Below are 27647 nucleotides of genomic sequence, written 5' to 3' on the forward strand. Positions count from 1 at the left end.
CCCCCTGAAGAGGATTCTGGGAAGAATGAAAATAGGATTGAGACTCAAAAAATACCATCTTTTGTGACATATTTCTTCTTGGTGACGGGATCATAACACTTGTAACCCTTCTGTGTAGGAGAGTACCCTAAAATGATTCCTTTCGTAGCCCTAGGATCCAACTCGGTTTTCTTCGGATCCTTTACATGTATAAAACATACACAACCAAAGACTCTAGGTGGAAGAGGAAAGTCTGGAAGATTAGGACAAAGGATAGAGAAAGGACTGCTTGAGACCAGTATGATGGAAAGGATCCGATTTATCATACCCAACACCTTGGATGGCATCCGATTTATCATATATGATAAAACATACCCAACACCTTGGATGGCATCCGATTTATCATATATGATGCGGTAAGGACTGCTTGAGACCAGTAGTGCTTGGAAACCTTGTGCTGAAATAGTAAGGCTCGAGCGGTCTCCAATAGGTGTCTATTCTTGCGCTCAGCAATCCATTCTGTTGGGGGGTACTAGAACAAGATGATTGATGTAGCATGCCAGCATCCTCCATGAACAAGTTCAAGGATCTTTCAAAATATTCAGCAGCATTGTCTGACCGGAATTGCTTAATCTTCTTGTCAAATTGTGTTTCATTCATTTTACAAAATGCCATGGTTATCTGTTGCACTTCATCACGTCTTTTTAACAAGTAGATCTATGTGCATCGTGAGTAGTGATCAATAAAACTGATAAAGTAACGAAAGCCATCAACAGAAACAAGAGGTGAAGGGCCCCAAACATCAGAATGAACCAAATCAAAAGGAGCTTGAATTTCATTACTAGAAACTGGATAAACAGTTCTACATTGTTTTGACACTGACACACTTCACAAACTAAACTTTGACTTGAAATACCCTTGAACAATTCAGGAAACAACCCTTCCAATGATGAAAAAGGTAAATGACCTAGCCTAGCATGCTACAAATGTAACCTAGCTATTGACTCCACATTATTCTGACTACTAGCAGCAGATGTTTGTAAGGCCGAATTGATGTCTGCATCAAAATAGTAGAGACCTCCATACTCATGACTGCTCCCAATCATTTTCTTCGTCAATCTATCCTGAAAGACACAGTGAGTAGGAAAAAAGGTTATGCTACAGTTCAAATTCTTGGTAAGCTTTGAAACAGATAAGAGAATTGAAGTAAGATTGGGAACATGCAGAACAGATTTAAGAGAGAGGTCTTTGCCTAGGTCAACCACCCATTTCCCAGAGATGGTGGAGAGAGAACCGTCAGCAACTCTCATCTTATCTTGACCAGACAATAAGTGATAGGAAGAAAATAAAGAGGACATATGTGTCATGTGGTTAGTTGCACCGGAATCAATAATCCAAGAAGTAGAGTCAATAGAACTAGTTGCACTAAAAGCAGAGACAATACCTGATCTGTTAAGGGAGGTGGAAGCAAGAGAGTTAGTCCTTAGACGGGTTAAAGCCCGGCTAAGGACCTCTACCCCATCAGCATTGAAACCCAAGGACTTGGATACGGAGGAATTAGCAGTCTATCCCATGGGAGAAGAAACAACTGTTGATGTGTTCTGTGTTCTATCACCACTGTGACTAGTAACAAGGTTCCCACTTGCGGCTTGACCCTTCTGGTGCTTCTTGTCTTTCCTCAAGGCAGCTGGTTTCAGATGAGGATAAAGAACCCAACACTTCTCTTTTACATGCCTTTCACCTCCACAATGAGTGCACTTGAGATGCCTCTTGTCTGAATACTTGTTCCCCTTTTGATTTGAAGAAATCAGGGCTGAATGTTCAACAGGTTGTTCAGCTGGCTGCATTTGAGTGTCAACTTGCATCTCTTTCCTCCTGACCTCTTCATTCCTTACTAGATAATAAACATGATGTAAATCTGACATTTCATCCCTTCCCAAAATTTGAGACCTTATGCTCTCATACATTGGGTCTAAACCAGCCAAGAACTTAAAGGCTCTACCCTCTTCAATTTGTTTATCATGCCTCTCCTTGTCTCTGGCATTCTCCCAATCAAGAATAAGGTGGTGATCAAGCTCTTCCCATAGTCCTTCTAGGGTTGCAAAATACGTTGCAACTGTCATATCTCCTTGTCTCAAGGCAGCAATGTTTTGGTTTAGCCTATAAATTCTGGCATTGTTCTTTCTCTGTCCATAAGTTTTAGACACTTTCTCCCAAATCTTAGCAGCAGTGGAAAAGTGTTGAACAGTCCTGGCTACTCTTGGAGTGATTGAAGCAAGCAGCCAGGACATAACAATGGCATTCTCCTTGCGCCAAACTGCGCACTCTACACTACCCACTTCAGGTTCTTTCTTCTGCCCATCTAAATAACCCGTGAGTTCCCGGGAAGTAATGAAGAGCATGGCAGAAACTGACCATTCCCTGAAATTGTATTCATCCAACAACACACTGGTGATTTGCAAGCTGTGCAGATTTGGATTCTCCAGATTAGGAGACCTCCCACCAGATCTATTATCCCTAGAAGACACTTCCCCAGATATTGAAGACATCTCCCTCTTACAATGATCACGATTGCAAACTTAGTACAAAGAATACTGTTTCAGACTTACCGAGGTTGTTACAGTCCTGAGAACTCGTAACAGATCTGAAACCAAGAGCAACCCACCGCTGCACTGTGCTGACTTCTGCTGTCGTAGACTGTAGTCACCCCTACGACCAGTACTAGGACTGCCGAAATCAGTCCTCCACCTAGATCTGTTCCACACAGATCTCTCTTAGCAGCCGAATGGCTACTACCTGCTGTAAGGAGTCTAATAGGGCATCAGCTTCTGGGACAAACTCCCCTTGGGCCCTACAACCAAGGGAAACCCTAGGTACAGACCTTGCTGTGTTCTATGGTCAACCCTAGGGTTTCTTCACAGCGACCAAGATAGGGAAGAGTGGAAAAAAGGAATAGATAAGAGTAGAAAGGTGGTGGCGGCTGTAACCAGGAGATGGATTAATGCTCTGATACCATGTTTGCTGGAACACAGTTGCCGAAGAAGAAGAGAAGAAGAAGAGGAGAAAGTTTGAGAATGGCGGTTCAAAACTATTCAGCCGACCCTACTATCATAAATATATATGTTTATCACATAGTGTTACATGAATGGACTAGAATGCCCCTGATTAGTGATGGGACACCTAGACAAATAAAACATTAAAACATTAAACAAGTTTAGGCCCAATAACTAATGACTTAAGACCCAGCAATGACTAACATATACATTAAATCAGCCAAACCAACATTCCTTTTTATAAGATTGGCATACTTCCAAGGCAATGAATAGAAGCTTAGATTTTGTATAGCCCTGCCTTTTGATTACTGATATTTTTGTAAATTGTAATATGAAGTCATTTTTATTAATGCTGTTCTCTTTATTTTTGGTACACATTTATCTCAAAAAAAGAGGCATTTTACATGGAATGATCAGCAAATGAGACACATTTAGGCATCAGACAAGATCATTAATCATTTAATTATTGTAATCACCTCTAACACATGAAATGGTTTGGTGGACAGGGACTGGGGGATTGATTCAATTTATTGCGTGAGTGGACATTAAGCTATCTCATGCAGCATGCTTCACTATCAGGCAGTGAAACTTACTAACATGAGCCTATATTGGGGAAGAGAAAGAATTCTCTAAAAGAAATGAAATAATTGATCAATAAATCTTATGAGAAAATTCCTCTTTTTGACCCAATATCCTATATAGGTCAACCAAGATAAAAAGATGGACTCTCTTTGATGCCTAGTATATCTTCTTGACATTTTTTTTGAAGATAAAAGAAAAAAAACATAGAATGGAAAAGAAGATACAAGGAATGTGATAAGCAATCACTCGAGAGAAAAAACCAACCCAAAGAGAACCCAAACCAACTAAAGATAAACCCAACTAAAGAAAACCCCTTATAATAACAACAAAAGAAAACAAAGACAAAATACAAAGCAGGACCCAAGACCATCAGAACCACCCCAACGCCCACAAGATACCCAAGCAAAACACCCAGCCCCTATAACGGGACTCCAGTACATTAACTCAATCTTCTTGTTGTCTTTGGACTGATCTTTTGGGTTTTTTGACAAGCTTGTTAGGCCCAACACCAAAAATACCTCCTTTTATCCTTGCAAAAACCTTAGAAACTGGCTCGGAAATGGAGAAGGATGAGGATGATGAGATTGTGCTTGATGAGAAGCATGAAGGTGACAGAACGGACAATTTGGAAACAGTGATTAACAAAGACATGGAGGTAAGTAAGATGTTGGGGTTGTTCTTCTTGGGTGGACAGGAATTTACTAGAAAAACTTTCTTGGAAGTGGAAGATGAACCAGGTAAAGTGGCGAAGGCCGGTATGAGGATATAACAACTTCTGAGGCTCCTTCTACTAGGGAGGAGGATGACGGAGTTCAAAAAGGAGAAAAATCTTGGCAATATAAGTGAGATGGTGTGACAGAAGAGCAATTGTATGAGAAGAATGCAGTTTTGTAGCTCGAAAGGGTGAAGGAAAGGAAAGGAGATAAAAAGATCGGTGAGGGTCATCCTAATGCAGTTAAAAGATTTAGGCATAAAAAATTCAACAGATCAGTGCCAGTCTTGAAGGTGTTTGCTAGACTGAAAGGGGGGTCCATTTGGGGTGGGAATTGACAAGAGGGTAAAGAAGACAAAAAGAATTGTGAAGAAAAAGCAAGAGGTTTCTAACAATGCTGTAGCTGGTTTGGGGTGAGTGCATTATGTTTTCTTTTGGGTTGTATCTTAAACCTGGGTGGTATGTAAGTCTCGTTGTCTAGTTGGAGAGTTGGGGGACAAATGTTAGGTCAGTTTGTTATTTTAATTTGTTTTGTGGGCGGGGAGTGGTGTGATTGAGTTTGCTAGGGCGGGGTTTCTGTTATGTTTGTAGTGATTTCTTATCACAGTTTGGATGTTTTCCCTCTTCTTTTTTAATAATTTTTTCTTTATTTATCTTAAAAAAAAACCTTAGAAACTGGGATCTGCTATTGATTTCTTTTATTCTTTTGATCTCTGAATCTTCTCAGTGTATTTAGAGTTCCCACAGCTTCTTCAGATTTCCCTGCAGACTTTTGACCCCTATCTGAAACCACCACCACCTCAAACTCTTCTTCTGGCTCCTTGGTGATATCCCCGCAACCTCCAACAGCCTCTTCCAACTCTTGAATTATTGAGTTATAATAATTGCAGGTAACCACTAGAGTTACTGTACTTCTGTTCTCCCCAATACTTTCTTCGACAGACCTGAATGATTCCTTCGAAAACTCCTCCCCTCTTAGGAAAAACAAACCCAAAATTTTGCTGACTTCCACTCCTCTATTCATCACTTTGTCGATGTCACAAGTTTTATCTACCTTATGGCTAATCATGTTTCATGCTCCTTAACCACCCCCCCCCCCCCCCCAAACTTACCTCCTTCACCCTTGCTTCCTTATCCCCCACTCCCTAATTCTTTCTTCCCTCCTTTCTCCTCTTCTAAACTTAAATCTCCTTCTCCTCCTTGGTTCCACAACAGCTCTTCCACATCTCTCGTTTTCTTTGCCCCTTCAATCCCATCCATCTCATCTCCCTGTCTACTCTCCCCCTCTTCTGCGATTCTACTTTCATTACTTCTGGCAACATCAGAATAGTCTCTCCACCATTCTCTTCTTCCGCCAACACTCTTTGCTCTCCCTCAATCCTTTCCAAAACTAATCCCTTACCAGCAGTGGTGTCCAAAATGTCTTTCCCTTCCTTTTTTTCTTCTGTTGAAGATAATTAATTTCAAAATTCTCCTGAATGTTTCCCTTCTCTTCTACACACTTCTTTTCACCCATGTCAACCTTCTCTAAGGTTATTGAATTGTCCTTATTTTTAATGAAAAAGTTTGCCGTTCTCCAGATGAAACCTTTTGGCATCACAAATCGCCTCTTTTATAACCTCTTCTATTGACACATTTTCACACTGAACCACTTGATCTATCAATAGTGCACTCACCACCTTCTGTTGTCACTTGCCTCAAAGTCGAACTACGTGACTCAAAAATTTTGTATCCATCAAGCGACTCGAGATCAGCACCATCACCACCTTTTTTCGAAGATTTTACATACAAATTATTCAGCATCAAACTTTTAACACCAACCTCTTCAACTTCTTCCTTTTTCCCTGCTCCCTCCACCCTGTTTGTGTCATGTGGGTTCCACCATACCCAATCAGTATCAACTTCAACCTCTCTCCCCCTAGACCACAGAAACACTTAAGCTTCTGATGCCACCCAAAGCTTCCACCATCTTTCTTCAGCAAAGAGATCAATCAAACGAGGAATCCTATCCGGTTTAGCACCAGCAATATTAATCTTTGATGCATGAAGATCAGCAGTACGAACATCTTCCAGAACTCCTCTGCATGCTGCTGCTATCTTGTCAAAGACGTGGTCCAGCCACAAGTCGAACGGAAGTCCCAAAACCTTCAAGATCACGCTTCCTTCAGGGATTGAAATTTCATTGCAGGAAGGTTTCAGTTTGCCACAGTAACTGTGCTTTCCAATGTTTCAACATTCATGAACTCTTCTTGAACCTTTCCCTAAATCCAGCACAGGACCTACAAATGGGTATACAGAAGGAAGAGAGTAAGAGGTATTGGGACTTCTGATTCCAGTCAGAGGGGGGTGGCGGTGCAACTTCAGCCACAGTCCTACTTTGAAGGAACAGCAGGAAAAACAGATGAGTGATGTCATTTCTGACTCTAGTGGAAATCCAGTTGATGCAGGAGACTGACGGGGATGAAGAAAACCCGAGATGTGTGGATATCCAGAAATTAGTAGATAGAGAGGTTATGGTTGGGAAAAGCTTGGACCTGGTATTTTGGGGTGGTGAGGAATTTGCTAGGAAAGCCTTTGAGAAGAAGTAAAAAGGAGGAGAAAGAGAATAAAAAAGCCTATTTTCAGGTGAACAAGGTTTGGGACGAGGATTTTATGAATCAAGAGGATGAGTTTACAGATGAAGATTGAAGTATGCTTGGATGGGCCTGCAATTTTAGTCTAGTTCTGGTTTGGTGGTCTTTGTCTGCTTGATCTTTTTTGGGCCTTTTGTTGATCTTTCTCTTGGTTTTGGTTGGATTGTTTTGGGTGTGTGGTGGGGTGCCTTTAGGCCTTTTGGGTCCCTCGGGGTTGCTTCCTTGTTTCTGGTGATATATTATCACCCCTGCTATACTCGCTTCTTTTTCTTTTAATGAAAGTTTTCCTTTCATTCTTCAAAAAAAAAGGGATGAGCAGCACAACCGATTCCAAAGTTGGAATTCTAATCATAACATCATTAAAGATCCTCCTTGCATCCTCCCAACATGAGCCCGGGAGTACATACTACTACTAATATCACCTCATGACTATCCTTTTGACCCTCCAGTCCCTGAAACATCCTCTTAACCCCCGAAACTCATCAAAATTTCTTTTTTCAACCAACACCTTTCTTCAAACTCTTGCAACACCTCAGCAACAACGGCCCAACCCTGACAATTCCTCCCTTCTGGCAAACAAATAATCTGTCTCCTACCATCTCCCAGTGCTTCATCCAGCTTCAAGAAACATCCTTTACTATTAACTTCTTCTCAATTGAAAAGAAAATCCCATCACTTCTCCAAACACTCCTCCAGCTTGGTCTTATCACCGCATGGGTTGCCCCATCAACAAATCCTTTAATCCAGCATACCACATCTTAAGACTAGAAAACCGTGGATCTTCCTTTCTCTTCAAACATTAGAACTTCTCCTCCTTTACATTCTTCAAACAAAAAAAACTCTTTTTCTCTCTTCCTCCAAGCAGCCATGAAGGAGTCTTTCATTGGACCCAAGCCCAAAAAGCTTGTTCTCTATTAATCCCCTGCTTTGGCGTGTTGGAGTTGGAGGAGTGTATCTTCTTGACATGAAGGGAAGTTTCCATTTGCATCCCCCCAATCCAGGAATGTGGTGCCATTTGTTGATGCTTTTCATTAGGGATATGATACTTGGGCATCTCCTAATTCAGCATCTCTAGTCTGGAAGCTTTATAGGGCTGAATCAAGAAATACATGATGCGCTTTGTGGACCATGTTGGATCCTTTTGGAACTCCCCGTGGCATGAAAAGCTTACAAAAGAATATGTTAAATTAAATTTCTTAATTTGTTATTGTTTTGTAAATTTTGTTGATTGCTTGATTGCTGTTAATTATTGCATTTTTAGTTATTTTCTGAGTTTTTCTTATCCATTATTAGCTTCATTCTCTCATAGCAGGATGCTATTACATATTTAAATTTGATGTGGTTGTTGGTTATTTCCTTTTTTAACCTTACCATGTATTTTGTTTACATAGGCACTGAGGTTGAGGTCAAATGAGTTAAAGTTGGAGAGGCAATTGGAGAATTCAAATGCTGAGATCACTTCATACAAGTATTATCTATGTTTCTTGTCGTTTTATGCTTGTTGCTTCTATATGACTTTTTGTTCACTTTGATCTATTGCTTCTACAGTCAGAACAGAATCATAGTTTTGAAGTGCATGGGGAAATACTGTTGCAATATCTGAGCTATATTTTTTTCCTCCTAAGCAAATAGTAACTTGAAAGTTATTTATGATTATTGTATGCTTGTAGCTCAACCTATCATTTCTTCCTTTATATAGTATGTTTTTTCAGTATGTAAAATCTAGTATAGCATGTTTGTGTTCATCTTTGATATCTCATGGGGATTCAAATATTGTTATAATTCTGGTGGTCTGAAACTTTAGGAGTTCTTGGCTTCCCTTAAAAGCATAATTGTTTCTATTTATCTGTTTACCTGTTACTTTTGGTTAACAGTTAACTTCATGCTTTAATGGTGCCTGCCTAGAACTCTTTACTTTGGAAATGGATTTGGAAGGCACATATTCCATCACAAGTCTCTTTATGTGTACTGCTATTCTGGATAGGATCCTGACTATTGATCATCTTCTCTAGTTCTCTCCAAGAGATTGTCTAGTGTCAACCTTCTGCTTTTGTGGTTAATGCTCTAAATCACTGCAGCAGCAGTGGCAGCACCTTTCCAGTAATGGCAGGTTGACCATTGACATCTGGGTCCATTATTTACAGTTATTCAATTGCCAATTGGTGACCCATACATTCTTTCCATGCTGATAGCAGAATGGTCAACTAAAGGTTTTAGCAAACATGAGAGAATTCTTTGGAACTTGTCACCCTCTTGAGGCCTGCTGTTAAATGGAAGATGGTCACCTGATATGTATTTTCCATAATCTGCTGATATAGGTTAAAAACAAATATTGACAATTAGAAGAGAACAAGTCAATGTTTGAGAAAAGGTTATATAGGACAAATCCAAAACAAGATAAAAAGTTGAAGTCTAGAACAATGATTTGAATGCTGGAATTTGAAGATTGAAAAGATGACTTACTAGCAGAAAGATTGAAATGGTAGTTAATAGGTAGGAGTGCATGAGAGAGTGGCATATCTATAGCATTAAATGTTACTAATAAGCTTTATATAATGAATCCATTTCGTGCCTTCATTGATGGACTATTTCCTCCTTTCTGTCTCTGGATGAGTTTAGTATTTCCTGGAACCTATGTTTTAGGTGAGATTTGCAAGATGTAACAAAAATTCTTGAATGACTACTTAAGGATTTGTAGCAAGACTATGCTTAGATGCATATTAGATGAAATTATCTGTGCATTTGGGTGAAAAGAAATGACTAAAACTACCTTCTCATGATCAGCCCCAAAAAGAGGTACTAGAGTTAGCTTGTGTCAGAATCATCCACTGATTGCATGTTGTGGAGACTTTTATAGGCTTTTCATGTGGTTCCTGATTTGTTAGTAGAGGGCTCTAGTTTGGTTTAAAAATATAAATCTTGGGCTGACAAGCTTGAGAATGTGGGTTTATATCTTAGAGCAGCCAATTTGTGAAAAAAAGAATGCCAAAGGTAAGGTTTGTATGTGATCCACATCTTCCAGCTGGGACCAGTATTGGGGAATGACTCTTTGGTTGTGCTCTGCCAGGATTGTCTTTGCTCCACTTGGTCTAGTCTAGTGACTCCATTAAACTATGATACCTGGATATGGATATTGATACAGAAGTAGATGCAGGAAATGGGAATATCTTTTTTTTTTATTTTTTTTTTCTGTGGATATTATTCTGTTGGGGTAAGTCTTTGGTGTGGAGATCTTGTATGGGAGTTGAAGTTTGTTTTTCTTTTCTCTCTTGAGTGACTTCTGTTCACTTTCTTTTGTACTTTCTTTTTTCTTTTAATAAGTTTTACTTTATTACCAAATTTAATTAAACTATCATGGTAAATGGGGATGCAGGCCATTACTTGGTGTAATGGTAAAGTCTCAGTCTTTCAAGTGTGAGAACGTGGATTCAAGTCTGAAAGCGACCACTTGGTGCAAAAAATAAATAGAAAAAAAAAAACAACAATGATTAGATGAGGACCATGTTCAGTCCACCCCTCTGAAGACCCCAGATGGCTGGGACCAACATTGGGTAATGGCCTATATGGTAAATTGGGATTCCTCATTATTTTCTAAAATCTCAAACATGGATGCCAGTATGGACATTTCATGTTGTATGCTTATATCATGCTTTTATATCTAGTTTTTGAAGCTAACTGTCATTTCTCAAGTCTTATGTATCGGGTGCATACTATCTGATACTGGTAGACCAGGCATGATGAACAGGCATCTGGGTATTATAGTCATTAAGCTTGATATAGATGATCATTAGGTTTCATATATACTAGAGGTGGATTGATTTTAGTTGGTCCAATGATGGTGATGAGAGGTTCCTGGACTTGACAGCATCTTATCAGAAAGGCAGGAGGAGCTTTGGCTTCCTGAGTGATCATATTGTTTGGATGGATTTCAATATCAGCAGATTATTGAGCTGATAACATGTTTTGGGAGATTTTGGTGGTTGGAGGCTTGAAGTTGTACTGGAGTCCACACATCCTTGGATGGTATTTCTATATATTCTTCTTTGCATCCTGTATTGCATTTCTAGATACCCTTCTTTAAGTGAAGATTTGTATGTTATAAATCTTCTCTCTTATTTGCTATTAAATTTTCCATTTTTGATCCAAATTAAAAAGTAGCCTATTTTGGTCCTGTGGGAGATGGGGATTCAGTTAAGTACATCTTCTTTTACTCCCCAGAACAGGTTATTGGGGGGGTATCTGTTGGAACTCAAAGATCTTACTTCCCTGATCTGATTGTTTAACCTCCAAGCACTAGATACAACTCTCATCATATGCAGTCTTAGGTTGTATCATGCTGGCTTGTTCAATCTCTTTGGAAGTTGTGGCACTTTTTCTGTCTTTTTCCTTTTCTTTAAAAAAATCTTTTCCAGAATTTCTTCTTACTAGTATAAAAGCCAAACTTGGTCATGGAAAAGAGGACAAGTAATTAAAATAACCATTATTTATCAAGAAGAAATACTGATGTTTGAAGTTCGCAAGCAATGTTTTCGGTGCAAATGGATGGGTTCTGATAATGAAATTCCTACTGCAATGTTCTGCTCATAGTTTAACCTCTAACAATATTCTGATGGAGATATGCTGTATGGAGGCTGGATAAATGAGTTCCCCAATTCTTTCTTTTGTATTTTCCCCTTTTCTTTTCCTTTTCCTCCTCCTTGTAGTTCTTTTTAATTTTTGATGGTGTATCATTATTTTCTTTCTGGGATAGTTGAAAAACTGCATAATGCTAAATAGTGTTGACACAAATTTTTGTTTCTGATGACAGAAAGAAAGTGTCTAGTCTAGAGAAAGAGCGCCAAGATTTGCAGTCCATGGTTGATGTTCTGCAAGAAGGTAAGAATTCATACAGTGATTGGTCAGTTAACATTGCCATGCATTTCCATTTATTTAGGAAAATATTTTCGTTCTCCTTAATTGAAATGATACTTTTATTGATTCCTAAATTACTATTTACTGTTTGAAACACGGGAAAGCTTGTAAAATGGGTAAATATTTTCATCTTTGATAAATGTGTTGACAACAGCTTTATCTTTGTAAAACCCTGCATTGATCTCTATGGGTTAAAAATTTGTTAGTAGGTTTAGTTATTATGCTGCATATATAGACAATCTCTCATTTTACTGTTATTTGCTTCTTTTGTTACCTGTAATGCCCAGAGAAAAAGCTATTGCAATCTAAGCTACGTAAAACAACTGCAAGTGGAAAATCTATTGCTGTCAGCAAGATCCCCTCTGTTAAGAAAGATGTGTCAACCTCCACAGAGGATTTAGGTAAGTTGTTATCATTATTGATATTATTACAATCACAATCACAATCACTATTACTATTACTATTGTTGTTGTTGTTGTTATTATTACTATTCAAGTGTTTTTTTATTCTAGTTTATGGTAGCATATAAAATTACCTTTTTCTAAAAAAAGCATCATTTATATTTGATTGCTTAGTCTGCAAATGCTGGCCTTAATGTGACTCAAACCTTTTCCTCCACTTCTGCCCAACATTCTGTCTAGCTGAACTAATATAAAAAAGTTGCTTAATGAAGGAAACTCTAGGTGCCCCTTGAGATAAGGCATCACAAAGATGCAGAGGCACAACCTGGAGGTTCTGCAAACATGCCAGAACATGCCTAATAGTTTTAGGTTTATGAGGCCCTTGCTTTTTGCATCATTAACATGGGGTTGGTGGTGCTCTGAACTGCATGTGACGTAGGACCTATGGACAATATGAAAGCCTTTTGGTATGACTAGTAAAAATTATATAATTTTCTTTAAAAGAAAAAAAAAGCCATATAAGTTGAATACAGAAAAAGCCATGGAAAGAAGAAAAACAAGTAGGCAGGGAGCAGCAACAAAAAAATCAGATGCACATACTGCAACTATACACCGACTGCTGTACAAAAGATCCAAGTACCAAGCTCAAATAAGCAGCAACATCCCTCTCCTTTTCCGGAGAGGAAGATATGGTTTTCTACAGTTCCTCCCAGAATCACATTTTTCATTGGATTTTTGGCTCTAGTGAGCCTTGAGCTTTGCAAAAAGGCCACTTTTGACCCTAAAGTTTTACAAATGCCATTTTCACCCTCAAACTATTGGGAAACGGTCATTTTAAGGCCAATATGGAAAATGTTAGACGTTGTTGATGGTTTCTCTAGACAAATAATAAAAATAATAAGGCCTGCTGATGTGGCATTAATAGGCTGAGGGAGGGTTGGCCAAAGAAGGTGGTTGTTGGCATTCATAATCTTGGAGAGCAACTAGTTGTTGTCTAATGCGGTGTGGTCAAGGTGGAGGTGGATTTACAGGGGCTGAACTGTGAGGGAGTGATTGGGGCATGGTTTCTATTTCAATAGATGCATTATTTGTGGGTTCAGCATTGGTATCTAATGCTGGAATGGGTACAACCGGGGCTGGAGTAATGTGGGAAATATTCTGATATGGGAATTGATCCTCATAGAAGACGACATCCCTTGAATTGAAAACAGTCTTGGTGGCTAAATCAAATACCCTATAACCTTTTTGTCCGTAAGGGTACCCAACGAATATGCATTTGACAGCTCAAGTTGCAAATTAGTCATGTGGCTGTGGTCGAATTTGGGCATTACATAAACATCCAATTACCCTCATACGAGTGGTATGATGGTGGGTTTTTGGATAGTACCTCAAGAGGAGTTTTTCGATGAAGAAATGCTATGGGTGAAGCCTATTAATGATGTAATTTGCTGTGAGGAGGCATTCACTCAAGTCAAAAGAAATATGGGAAATTATAGGTGGGTCCCACTTAAAATTCCTTCATGTTCACACGTGACCAAGAATAAAAACAAAAATAATTATTTTTATTTAATGGTTAATTAATAAAAGTATTAATTACAGGTGGGCCCCACTTAAAATTTCCACTTGTTCACAGGTGCGACCTACTTGTTCATGTCTCTCTCTCTCATTCTCCTTTTCTTCTTATCCTTCTTCCACTCCTCTCTTGATACAGCAAAATATAAACCCAGTAGAAACAACAAGAAGTGTTAAAATTTTGAGGTGAAACGGTATAGTTGAAGCTGGAATGAAGAACACCCCACTTTTAGGGCTAAAATCACCACTTCAGTGGATAGAACAAATCTTTAGGGTTCAAAATAGTAAAAAGAAAACCCTTCTACACACATGATATGAGGCTTCTATAGTTGCCTCCTAGAAAAAGTGATGCCTTAACACACAATTTGGCGGAAATACCCCACTGAAGTGACTCATATGACCATCACATGACTCAAAAATAAAAGACTAGTACACTAACAAGCAACTATAAAGTCCATATAAGTTACATAACTCAAAAAATAAGCAAGCAATGCTGAATAGCTAACTTGGCCCCCCTAGGAACCCAACTGCTAGCAGGATTACATGTGGGCCCCCACATGCTCCTGCATCATCTCTCCTCTACTTAACTTCCAATTGAACCACTTCTAGTTACAACACAACCACTAGAACATATATTTCTTTCTAATCACTCATCACTGAGTCAGTTGTATTGTCCAACATTGACATCGAAGGCGATTTGATACCGAGTCAAATGAGTCATGAGAGGGTGAACCCTCCACTCCCCTTACCTCCTTTATCATTTTCACCACATGACCCATCTTGGATCATTAATTAGGTGAAACCGAAGTGCAAACCATGGCGATTTACGACCCCACAACATACTCATCTTGCACCCCTATCAATTCAGTTTTCTAAACATTTAGGCTGCGTTTTGAAGTGGTGTAAATACAAATTTATACCAAGTAGTTTAACAATGGTCATCTTTTTAGTGTAAAAAGGGAACCAACTTTTACACTCATTTACACGCATACACATTTGGATGATCGACGTAAAAGTAATGTCGCACTTTTACTCTTGTTTGGAGAATACCCATCAATGTAAATCTCCACCCCTCTTTTCATAGGCCACCTAGTACAAATCTACCATCTCTCTCTCTCTCTCTCTCTGCGTTGGTGCCTCTAGGGTGTGATCGTGAGCTTGCTCCCATGGCGTCTAAAACTCTGATTGAGTATGAGCGTTGAAGGCTTGAAAACATAATAAAACATAATGACAAGATGATGGCTTCTCTGAAACTCCATTCTAGAGCTCAACAACTTTCTTTTGCAATCAAGCGTGAGAGATCTCTCCTCTCTCTCTCTTCGTCGGTGCCACTACTCAACAACATTCAGATTTCTATGTCTAATCATCTATCTTCTATTTATTTTTTTGGGCCGGATTGCTTTCTCATGGCAGAGCTAAGAAAAAGGTTTAAATGACCTTAAAAAGAAACCCAAATCCGAAATGCCAATCATAATCCCACAGTCTCTGTGTGCTCGAGGAATACCACCCGACTCAAAATCTGCAAAAGGCCTCGAAGACAACCTTGTTCCCTCTCCCAAAAAGGCCTCCAAATCTCCTCTTGAACCAAAGCCTTGCTCTAGAACCTGGAGTTCCATCATTATGCAAGATGCTTATAGCGGTATTTCATCTGACCGTCACCTTATAGATATGGCTTCAGATGGCCGGGAGGAGAAGCAGTTGCGCCGGTGAAGAGATACCACCACGGAGTAGGAAGGAGATGGACAAGAGATGCATTATGAGTGGGAGTAATTTGGTAGAGAAACAAATAGGTTTTACATTGAGTTTTTTGATGTATTTTCCACATTGATTGTCGATGTAAAAGTCTACTCTCTCAAAAGGGACTTTTACACCAATCTTCCTTTTTGTTTTACATTCCATCCAAGCAGCCATAAAACCGGACTGGAGTGTAATGTTACACTGGTCTGGCATTTACACTGCAAATAAACAGTCTTAATTTAATGGGCTCCTTTCTCTAATTTTGATCCAGCTATTACTTAGCCAATGGGTGAACCATTCGATATGTTGAAACTCAACTAAATGATCTAATCAAGCCATCTTGATCTAATGTGTGCAAGCTCTAATCCACACGGATGAGAAGCAAAAGGTGAGCTAGTGGCCCTAGGTACTGCAAACCCTCGCTCCATCTGCAAAATCCTCACCCACTTCAGCTGCCCCACTGACAAAGCCTCTCCTAAGCCATCACCACCAACCATCACTAGGTTCGTTTATCCATTCAGTGTCAGTCGAGAGAAGGCCTAGTTGCAGTAGTGCTGGGGGAGAGAGAGAGAGAGGCGAACAAGGGGTTTTGATTTTGGAAATGATAAAAAGTCATTTGTTGTTTTTTGAATTTTGCTTTTTGTTTGAGACCCTGCATGAGTGTAGGCCTTCACACGTGGGTTGTACAGATATCAACTTGTGACTAGGGATTTCAGCATTGAGCAAGTTGGTCCTACCTGTGAACAAGTGGAGATTTTAAGGGAAACCCACCTGTAATTAATACTTTAATTAATTAATTATTAAATAAAAATAATTATTTTGTTTTTACCCTTGGTCACATGTGAAGAAGTAGAAATTTTAAGTAGGATCTACCTGTAATTTCTTAGATTTATTTTGACTTGAGTAGTGCCACTTCAGCAGGTCTTGTTATTTTATTATTTGTCTAACGGAACTGTCAACGACATCTCTAAGGCCATCTGTTTTGGCCTTAAAATAGCCTTTTCTCAATAGATTGAGGATGAAAATGGCCTTTTTGTAACTTTAGGATCAAAAGTGGCCTTTTCGCAAAGTTCAAGGGTTGCTAGAGCCAAAAATCCTTTTTCATTTGGAGGACAGCTTGTGGGAGGAGATAGACATATTATAACCTCCAAAGGAAAAGAAAATGGTGGCTTTGTCTATAATCTCCGAAGGAAAAGAAAAGTGTATCATTGTATATTCCCTCATGGATGTGTTATGTACTTCAGGATGGTGGATCCATAGGTCACCTCATAAATTTGCAAGGTGGCTCAATTGTTGTGACAATACTTCTTGATATGATTTGAGATAGCAGTTTCTATTGGGTCCTCCAAGTTCTCTTTGTGAACTTGTGTCTTAGTGGAAGGGTAAGAAGTTGGGAAAAAGGGGTAGGGTGTACTAGAACAATCTGAAGAGAGTTAAACCAAGTGGTTGACTTCCTAGCATAATTGGGATTGGAAAGGGTTTTTTTCTATAGCTTAAATACTTATCCTATTTCTTGAGTGGGCTTTGATCTTTTTGATGTTTTAGCCCTCTTTCTGTACATCACCTCATGTACATCCTTCCCCTTTGTGAAACAGCAGCAGAAATTAAAACCCCAAATAAAAGCTCATATCCAACCACAAGAAAAGCATTGAGCAACAACAAAAAGGCATCAGTGAGAACCAGCCCACAGAACCCTTTGACCAAATCTGAATCAGTTATTTTGCAATTGCCCCTTATCCTCCCCCTCTAGTTCTCTTTGACTGAACTTTTGGGACCTTATATGATTCCTTAAATTTAGAAATCTCTCCATCTTTCTGCAGGTCATTCCTTGAACAACACTTGGTTCCACCATGTCCCAGCATAGAAAGTTGCTCATCTTCTCATTTAGATCTGTTGAGATCTCTTCTGCTCAAGTAATTTGAGAGGTTATCACCTTCTACAAACTAACTGCTTCTTTCGCCCTTCTAAAATTAGCCTCTGTGAAGGCTTTGCCACCAAAAATAATAAACCCCGATATTATCACCTTGTCCTACAAACTAACTTCTTCTTTCACCCTTCTAAAAGTAGCCTCTGTGAAGGTATCACTACAAAAAATAATAAACCTGGAGATTTGATTTTGGCTACTTCACAGTGCACAACTTTATCAATTGGCAAAAGCTTACCCAATCTGTCTACTTCACCCATCTGCACTTCTTCCAAATCCTTTGCTTACTCCTCAAATGCTGCCCTATCTTCTCTTGTCCTGCATCCCCTTCCTCACCCTCAGCCTCAGCTGATCCCTCACTTCCAGAAACAGGATCATTCAAAGAAGAGACCCTCAACACTCTCTCTTGGAGTTGTTTTTTATCCACCCCCTCATTCAACAAAATCTGCTTAGCAATCAACATAGACAACCAACATGAATCCCGTTCAGCCATTCAACTCTGTTCAGTGCTCAAAACTAAACAGGTTGCTCTAATTTAATTTTATAGGTATATAACCATGACGAATATAACTTAATTGTTACATGCTGGGTGGTAGGATGCAACACCCATTCTAATAAGATGCAGACATGTTAATAATATTACAAGATGGTGCCTGCCTTGTAAGTTTTGTCACCTAGGTAGGTGCCTAGGCCCAGACAAGCATCTTGTTGGCATCAATGTTTTAAAACACGAAGGTGTGGTATGAGGTGTTCCACTACCTGGAGCTGGAGGCATGAGGTGTAGTTCAGAACACAAGAGGCATAAGCCCTTCCAAGTGTGCAAAATGAGTTTCCCTTCTTTTCTCTTTCCTTCCCTTTCCTTCCCTTCCCTTTTCTTATTTTCTCTTTTTTACATCTCTTTCTTTTTTTCCTTTTGTATGAGGCGCATGAGGATGAGGCATATACCTCTAGCATACCTCACGCAAAAGGCATTTGAGGAATGCACCTTAGAGGTATCAATGTCTCCTTCATGTGCCTTTAGGTGTTTTGGTGGTGCCTTGCTTGGAGGCATGCCTCCAGACATACACCTGCGGCCTGCCATGCCTTTTAAAACATTGGTTGGTATAAGTCATGGATTCAGGCAAGGCACTCCACCAAGGTGCCTTATTGGCTCTTCAAACTTAAGAGGTATCCAACTTAAAGCTTTGCAAGAGAACAACTAGTTCTGCCGTAAGGGAATTTCCTTCCCCAATAGAACCAAAGAGACTTATTAAAAGGATGCACTTGTGACTTCTAGATCTATGAACAGTCAAACACTAAAAAGTCCTGGATTTCCTGGAGCAAAGCCATCATAGTTGAACTTGATCAGTCCACATTTTAGGGTAATCCAGGTCCATTTGCATCCATGTCTAAAAGAAGTATATTGAATCCTTCTTGAAATGAAGCTACATTTTTTTGTGCCAATGATACAGAACAAAAAGTTAACTACTTTTTTATTGCTTTCTTGGACAAGTGAGCAATACAGTCAAGGCATGTGTTGCTTGGACACTTTTTATGCATTTCCCAATTTAGGAGTTTCTTAAGGAGGAAATTATGAAGGCTTTGGAAGGATTTCACTGTTCGGAAGCCTTGGAGAGAAGCCTTAATTCATACTTCATCACTCTCATCCCTAAGAAAAAAGGGAGCTATAGAACTAAAAGGTTATAGGTCAATCATCCTTACTGGTAGCATATATAAAATCATCATCTTGGTGTTAGCAAGAAGGCTGAAAGATGTACTGGGTGGTATTATTTTGGAGAGTTAAGGTGCTTTTCTGGAAGGAGGGCTAATGGTGGATGGGGTGTAGTAGCAAATGAGGTAATCAACTCTAGATTAAAGAGCGGAAGGCCAGGTTTAATATGTAAAGTGGATTTGGAGAAGATCTATATGATCATTTAAACGGGAATTTCTTCGATTTTGTTCTGAAGAGGATGAATTTTGGCTCTAAATGGAGGATTTGGATGAAGGTATGTGTCACCTCTCCCTGTTCTCCATTTTGGTAAATGGATCCAAAAGTGCGAAAGGAATAGGACAATGAGACCCATTTTCCCCTTTCCTATTCATATGAGTTGTGGAAGCTCTTAGAAGAATGGTGAAAGGGGCTGTTTCAGGGGGTTTTCTTGAAGGCTTTTCAGTGGGAAATGAGAGGGTGGAAGTAGCATTGCTAGTACGCAGATGATACACTTCTTATTTGTGATGTTTCTCAAGAGCAACTTCAATATGTCATGGCAATACATAGATGGTTCGAAGTAGTGTCTGGTTTGCATGTGAGTTCACATAAAAGTGAATTGTTGGCTGTGGGGGAGGTCCAATAGTTGGCTCAATGGGAAGATGTGGAATTGTAAAGTGGGAAAATTACACTTATTGGACATGTTTTGGGTGAAAGGTGCAATTCAAAATCAATTTGGGAAACAATAGTGGAAAGAATTGATACAAAGTTGGCCTTTTGGAAAGCCAAATACTTCACTTGTGGAGGCAAGGTGACATTGGCAAAAAGTGTGTCTTCTCTTCCTATGTATACTCTCAATGTATCCATTCCCTGATCGGATGACAGCCTTCATTGAAAAGAAAATGAGGGGTTTTCTATAGGGAAGGTGGAAAGAGGAGAAGAATATCATTTAGTCAATTGGAACATGGTTTGCAAACGAAAATTTCAAGGAGGCTTGGGTGTAAAGAGAATAAAGAATGTGAATATGGAGATAGAAACTTTGGATGGTACCCGAGAGCCTCAATCAGTCTTGTGGATGCTCAGTTTGGAAAGGAATCTAAAAAGCATATGAGTCATTCTAAAAGATGTGAGGTTTAAGATTGGGGATGAAGCACACATGAAGTTTTGGAAGGATGTATGTTGTGGAGATAGTCCTCTATTGGAAGCATTTCCTCTTTATTTTTATTTTTATTTTGTGATCTGGCTGTTGACAAAGAAACTAGAGGTTTGGACATTGAACATTCAATATGTAACAAATCACTTCTTATAACTAGCGCAGTTGGTGGTCTTCTATGCACATGCCCAAACCATCTTAGTCTACTCTTCTCATTTTATCACCTATTGGAGCTACTCGTAGGTTCCTCGGATAACTTCATTCCTAATTCTATCTTTTCTAGTTTTTCCACTCATCCAAAATTTCCTAATATTTCCACAATATATTTCCATTTCCATGGGTAGTGACATGAAATTTTACTGGAATCGACATATTCCCTAGTGAACACTACCAATACTATGTGGAGTACAATAGATAGTATTATAACGTAAGCTGGTGAAAACATTGTAGATATGTGGAGTACCAATGTTATTGCTCGCCTTATGTACACGATTACCATTTTGAGCCAATTGATATTCATTTCAAAAATGAAATTAAATATTTGTTTTTGTTTATCTAATAGATTATTTGGTTGATCTCTTAGAATCATTTGCATTTTCTATGAGTTCAAATTTTGCTTGAACTGATTTTGTTATGTAGTTTTGAATCTTAAGGTTTGTAGGACAACTTAACAATGTATTATTTTGTCCATAACCTTAGTTTCTTAGCTTTGTTTGATGATTTGGAACAAGATAATTTAAAAAGGCGTGCCTATGCTTCTTTTATCATTTCATAAAGCATCATTCTATATTTTTGCAAATTTTAGAATGTTTCCACCATGTCTATAATTTTTTGAATATTTCCCTACGGTATTTCCAACATTTCGACATGTTTCCTATATTTGGATGACTGACAATTCCATCGACACCAACATTTTAAACCTTGGTGTGGTGTTGGCCCTGCAATTTAGAAGAAACTTGAATGATTTGGAGCTGGATGCTATGGTGGAAATGCTGCATGTATTATACAGCACATAAGTGGAGATTGGAAGCTCAGATAGATTTTGGCAGTGAGAGAAGTCAGGAAAAGTCTCAGTGAATTCTTTTTACAGTGCCTTGTTTGTTCAGAAGAGCAGTCAGTCCCTGTCAATATTATTTGGTGTAAGAATGTTCCTAGAAAGCTAGCATTTTTTGTTTGGACTACCTAGTTACACAGAATACTTACTAGGGACAACCTTCTACAGAAGGGTATGATGTTTTGATTCAGAAGGCTGTATTATGTGAAGGGCACTGGGAATCAATGAACCATCTATTGCTACATTGCAGATTTCCTATGAAGTACGATCTAAAATATGGAACCTATTTGAGTTAAAGAGTTACTGCCCAGGGTCAGTGGTGGAGTTTGTAAAGGGTTGGATGGTTGAAGGGCTGGGCAAAAAAGGAAAATTGGCCTGGAATATAGTTCTTGCTGCGGTTTTTTTGGTGCTTATGGCAGGAGAGGAATGCAAGGTTTTCAATGGCTAGTTCCTACCCAGGGTCTGTCGATGCAAATTTTTAGAAGATTTTGGGAAAGATGTTTTCATTACATAAGCTGTTTCAAGTATAGGCTATAATTTCTTTTCTGTACATGCAAATCTTTTTGTAAAGCAGGGCGTGGAGGTACAGTGCTGCGGGGGCAGCTTTTGTATAGCCCCTGAATACAGCATCTTGTTGTACATGAGTTTTTTGTTTTCACTCATAATATAATACAATATTTTACTTTCAAAAAATTTACAAGAATTGAAACTTTATTTCTATATATTGCAAGCCTTACCTCCTCAATAGTCATTAGAATTCCCTATTAGTGATTGGTTTTCAAATGAGAAATCCTTCTTTTCGTCAATGTATTATCCTCATGTCTTTATGTATCTTGCAATGCACTATGTGATACTTTTAGGAACTATTTATAATTTTTCCTTGTGAGGTTTCTTGAAACTCAGTTTCTCATTATAGTTTCTTTTCTTTTTCTGGCATTTAATTTTTCACTACAGTTCTTGGGGAGAATGGTGATACAGAAACAACACCAAGCACGTTCAACAATGAAATGGAAGATATTGCTTTTTCCCCCAGTAGAATGTTTGCCTCCCCATCACTTCCTGGGAATAGTCAAATTCTCCCTCCAGTTTCTCCTTTGTCTATTCCACCTGATCAAATGAGAATGATTGAAAACATTAATTCATTACTTTCTGAGGTAGTCTCTTTTCTAGCATTTTTATTGATTTTCTGCTTTAGTTTCTTCCATTATTTAGTTGAATTTCTATAAGAGAAAATTCTCTCTTTAAACAGAAGTTTTATAAACTTGATCTCTGAATTGCATTTAGTAGATTAATTATTTCTTCTCTACATTGATGAGAATAAGTTGCATGATTGCAGTTGGCACTGGAGAAAGACGAGTTGATGCAAGCTTTGGCAGCTGAATCATCTCATTGCTCACAGCTCAAGGTAGTCTTATTTTAATGAAAATTTCTGTTCTGCTGATGAGTAATGAAAATTTATTACGTATAAAGATACAGAAAAACTACAAAGACAAATACTGCTTTACATGTGCCCAATATATTATCTAGTTAAGTACAAAATCTATTATATGGGGATCACCAAATTCTGTGAGAACTAAAGACCACTCTATTATGAAACTACTTGCATTGACATGAAATGAGGCAACAGATCTTTTCCTTCAAAAACTTTGCAGTTTTTCCCTTCCAAATTCTCTAATAAATGATACAGGGAGCTGTAGCCCAAATCAAACCACCTGTCTAGCCCAATAACAGGGAAGGCCAAAAGGCCAATAACATCTTTCGATTAGGAGAGGAGTGGAGAGGTCGGAAATATTCCAAAAACAGATAGGTCATGGGGCAACAAAGAAACAAGTCATCCATCAAACCATTGATAACCTTGCACATACAACATTTATTTAGTATTTAGAGATGCCTGTGGTTCCTATAATGGTAATTATTTTATCAAGGTGGATGAGCCACATAAAAGTTTTTATCTTAGGTGGAGTGGAACACACACCAGTCACATCTAGGTACAGTTGACTACATGAAACCTCTAGAAGCGCCACATGGAAAGACATCACCAATAACTTTTTCTTTGTGATCTTTTTTCCCAGCTGATCTTCTTTGGTCCAGCAGAATAAGGGTGATGTCCATCTTTGAAATAGAAACAGCCATTCATTCAACTCCCAACTGAAGTGTGGTATATGAAAGATGGGATTCCAAGCCATGGACTCACCATGGAGAGAATATAAATTGGTCATTTCGTCTTAGAGAATCAATACAGCATAGGGCAAAGGGAACTAAGCTTCCCAACTCCATACCAACCATCTTCTGAAAGCTGCATGAAGACCATGCCTACCTTTGAATTCTGTGAAGGGAATATATTCATCATAAGCTTTCATAATCCATTTCATTTGTAGAATGAGTAGGATGGGAGGATGAACGAATATGTGCTTCTCCTTGTCAGAAAAAAAAAAAGCCAATAAGTGCTGCTCCATATTTATCCATGACCACCATAGCCACCTAAGAGGCAAGTATCCAATTGTTTCTTTGAGTTAGTCTTTGTAAACTCATTTAATGCATCATGGTACAAGGCCATGTAACTTTTTGATAAATAGGGCTTCACCCCTTTCTTACGCATATTAACACAGTACATCCCTTCTACTTGGTTACATAAAACTGAATTTTGTTGGCAGTAGCATTGGGAATCCAGGACAGTCGGGGGGAGTTTTCAGAAATGAGGAAGGGAATGCTTTAGCTCTGTTCTCTGGCCCAATTGGAGAGGTTGACTCTCTTAGGGCTGAGGTATCAGTGGCCATGGAAGGAATCCAAAGAGCAAGAGCCTTGAATATTAGGAGGCTCATTATTGAAGGTGATTCAGAGGTGGTGATAAGATGATTAAAGGAAGATAAGCTTGGAATGTGGAATTACAGCAATGAAAGGAAAAAGTTTAAATGGTTGGGAAAAGGATATTGAGATAAAATACAGCTGGGTAGAGAACTGCAAATTCCTTTACTGATGGGCTAACTAAACAAGGGCTGAATAGGGATTCTTTGTTTTGGCCTTACTTCTAATACTGTTATTTTCTTTTCTCTGCTTGTGGGGGAGTTAAGACATTTTACCTCCCTCTGTTTGTATGTAATCTTTTCTTAATTGAAATTCAATGAAGCTTTTTGTCATTGACAAAAAAAAGATACATCCCTTCTACTTATGAAACAATTTTTCTACAATTTGGTGATTGAGTGCTATTATATCAACACTGTAACTGACAAAATTTACAACCCTATTTCCATCAACAAAAGTAAAAATTAAAACATGGCATAGTTCAGGTGCTTACCAGGAGGATTTGTCATTTTTCTCGTGACATTTTTCTTTGAAGTAAAGTAGCAATTATTTATATCAGAATTTAGAAATGCAAACTGAATAGATGCTTTAAAACAAAGTAATAGCATGTATGCAAATGCATGTGCACATGAGCATGTTTTATCAAATGCAAGCTCTCATGTTTTATCAAATCTTGTGTTTTGATATTTTTCCTCTTATAGTTGCCCCTTGCTTCCGATGGGTTTGAGAGATGAGCTTTTGCTTGGCTTCATTTAACTTCACAGTAAAAAATCACAACACTATTTTACCTCTGAAGTTTTGAGCCTAGAAAAAAGTTTTTCTTGTTTTATTGAGAATTTACATGTTACATAAATGGTTAGATCCTATATGGGGTACAAATCAACTGTGGTTCAATTATGGGGTAGTTCAGTGAACCGGGATATGCTCCTCACGCGGGGGCGCCTCACATGCACATTGTCCGTGCATTAGGAACATCTCCTGTGAATAATAACTTATAAATACGAGAGGTGTTCTCAATGCATGGTACGATGTGCGTGTGAGGCGCCCTGTGTGAGGAGCAGATCTGGTCTCTGGTTCAGCATGTAGTTTTAAGCACTGCATGTCTGCACCTGTGCTCAAGATAGTAGTGGTTATCGATTAATTTTATATTTGAAGATGTTATTTTTACCTCTTTACATTTTTGTTTATTTTCTTCATTTTCATGAAGGGCTTGAATAAGGAATTGTCACAAAAGCTGGAGGTTCAGACTCAGAGATTAGAGCTTTTGACTGCCCAGAATATGGCCAATGAAAATATCCCATCAAGGCAAACAGACCCTCGTGCGATGCCCGATAGCATGCCACTTTACACAGATGAAGGGGATGAGGTACCATGATCATTTATGATTATTACATACTTGCCATATATAGATAGTCCATGCAGTATATCATAGAGAGAGTGTGTCAACAAACAAAATGGATCATGTTACCATGTCTTTCTATGGTTACTTGGTAGTTATGTTCTGATTGAGACATATGTGGGCATAGCTGTTAAAACTTTATGATTTTTTATATGATACACATTGAACAATAAAACCCATGGGTTTTGATCTTAATCTTACATCTGAATCATATGATTACTTTTTGAATCTTAGGTGGCGTTTGCTAAATCTGAAATCTGAAAAGTTAAAAAGATATTAGGGATTTTTATGGCTCAGTCCACCTCAGAATAGGGAAACTATTTTCCCTGATGTATTTACGATCAACACCACCTATAAACACCATCCCCCTGGTGAATTTGGCATTTTCCCCCCTTGACACTGACCCAAATTGTACGATGAAGTTTTGAATTCTGAGGTGGAGTGGATCGTAAAAACCCCAAGATATTATTTGGATCTGAAATCTGAAAAGAAGTATAAATGATTTTCTGCTTTTTAGAGGTTCTAAAAAGATAAGATCATTTTAGTTGGAGCAATTCTCCAACATCTAAAATTGTGAAGTTTACTAGTTTACCCTTAGAAATAGACTACTTGATAATATTATAAATAACAAAAACAATATTAAATAAAAATAGTATTCTATTAATGAACAAATATTATATTTTTTTGAAAAAAATAATTATTTATTATTTAATTAAAAATAATATTTATTTATTATAAAAATATTTTAATTATTCCTAATAAATATATTATGAAATATTCCTATTACTATATAAGTCAGTGATTTAAAAGGCATGCCTAGGCGCACAGGCGAGGCGCATTTCAGATTATGTGCCTTGCCTAGGTCCTAGGCGCAGCCCTTTCAAAAGGCGTGCGCCTGATGCGCCTTGCACCTCAGCCCAGGCGTGCACCTTTTGAAAATTTGACGCTTTTTTGCCTCTTTTGAACATAGCGGCTGGGCACAAAGGCGGTTCGTAGAATCATTGTTTTTTGTAATTTGACGCTTTTGAAATTTGATGCTTTAAAATCATTGTTTTTTGTGTGAAGAATAAGAATTTAAGAATCAGGAATGCATTATGTTTTACATTACATTAGCTAATTGAAGTAATGCAATTGAGTGAAGAAAAGAGATTAGAAGTTTTACATGCTTGAAAATGTTTTATATGTTTGATTTTATTTTTAAATTCTCATTTGAATATGCTTCGCATCTTATGCTTATGTATTTTAATTTTAGATAATTGATTTTTTAAAACATTATTTTAAAATTTGAGTTTATATTTTTTATTAATATTATGTTTAATATTTTTTTACTTATTTTTTGAATTTTTGGCTTTTTTTTTGAATTTTCTGACTTTTTTTTTATTTTTTAGCATTTTTTTTTGTATTTTTGCGCCTTGCTTCAAAAAGGCACGCGCCTCAGGCGCAAATTGACCCATGCGCCTTTTTTGCTCTTTGCGCTTTTAAAACACTGATATAAGTATTAATACTAAATATTATTATATATTTAAATTTAAATGATAATAGTAATACTAATATTTATTATTAGTGTTACTATTATATTGAATATTATTATTATTATTATTATTATTACTACTACTACTATTATTAAATAAATATTATTACTAATAATATTTTTTAAATAGAGAAATAATATTTATTATTAATAATAAATATTTATAAAATTATTATTAGTAAATAATATTAAATATTTTTTTATTATTAATAAAATAAATAATACTAATAATGGTAATGATAATAATAATTATTATTATTATTTTATAATTATCATATTATAATAATAATTATTATTATCATTATAAATATACGGTCATTGTTGTTATTATTATTATTATTATTATCATTATCGTTATTATTGTTGTTATTGTTATTAAATAGATGACAATAATGAGGGCATTAATGTCATTTTATCACGTCTGAAATGCGTCTGATATTGGTTCAGATCTGAATTTGTGTTTCAGATTCTCTAATCAGACCTAAACCCAAATGCCACGGGCATCTGAAAAGCAAAG

At 37.8% G+C, this 27647-nt stretch overlaps 1 protein-coding gene across 1 annotated transcript in view; it reads left to right on the top strand.

Annotated features, from left to right (window-relative positions):
• Positions 1–27647, top strand: part of BLI (protein BLISTER) — a 76041-nt gene that overhangs the window by 47387 nt on the left and 1007 nt on the right. The window contains exons 7-12 of the mRNA XM_010245327.3: positions 8351–8427; positions 11767–11834; positions 12158–12271; positions 22353–22552; positions 22735–22803; positions 25408–25566. Of these exons, the coding sequence (XP_010243629.1) occupies positions 8351–8427; positions 11767–11834; positions 12158–12271; positions 22353–22552; positions 22735–22803; positions 25408–25566 (687 nt within the window). The remainder of the gene's footprint in view (positions 1–8350; positions 8428–11766; positions 11835–12157; positions 12272–22352; positions 22553–22734; positions 22804–25407; positions 25567–27647) is intronic.

This window comes from Nelumbo nucifera, chromosome 1 (assembly GCF_055504915.1).
Source record: "Nelumbo nucifera cultivar China Antique chromosome 1, China Antique-T2T, whole genome shotgun sequence".
NCBI lineage: Eukaryota > Viridiplantae > Streptophyta > Magnoliopsida > Proteales > Nelumbonaceae > Nelumbo > Nelumbo nucifera.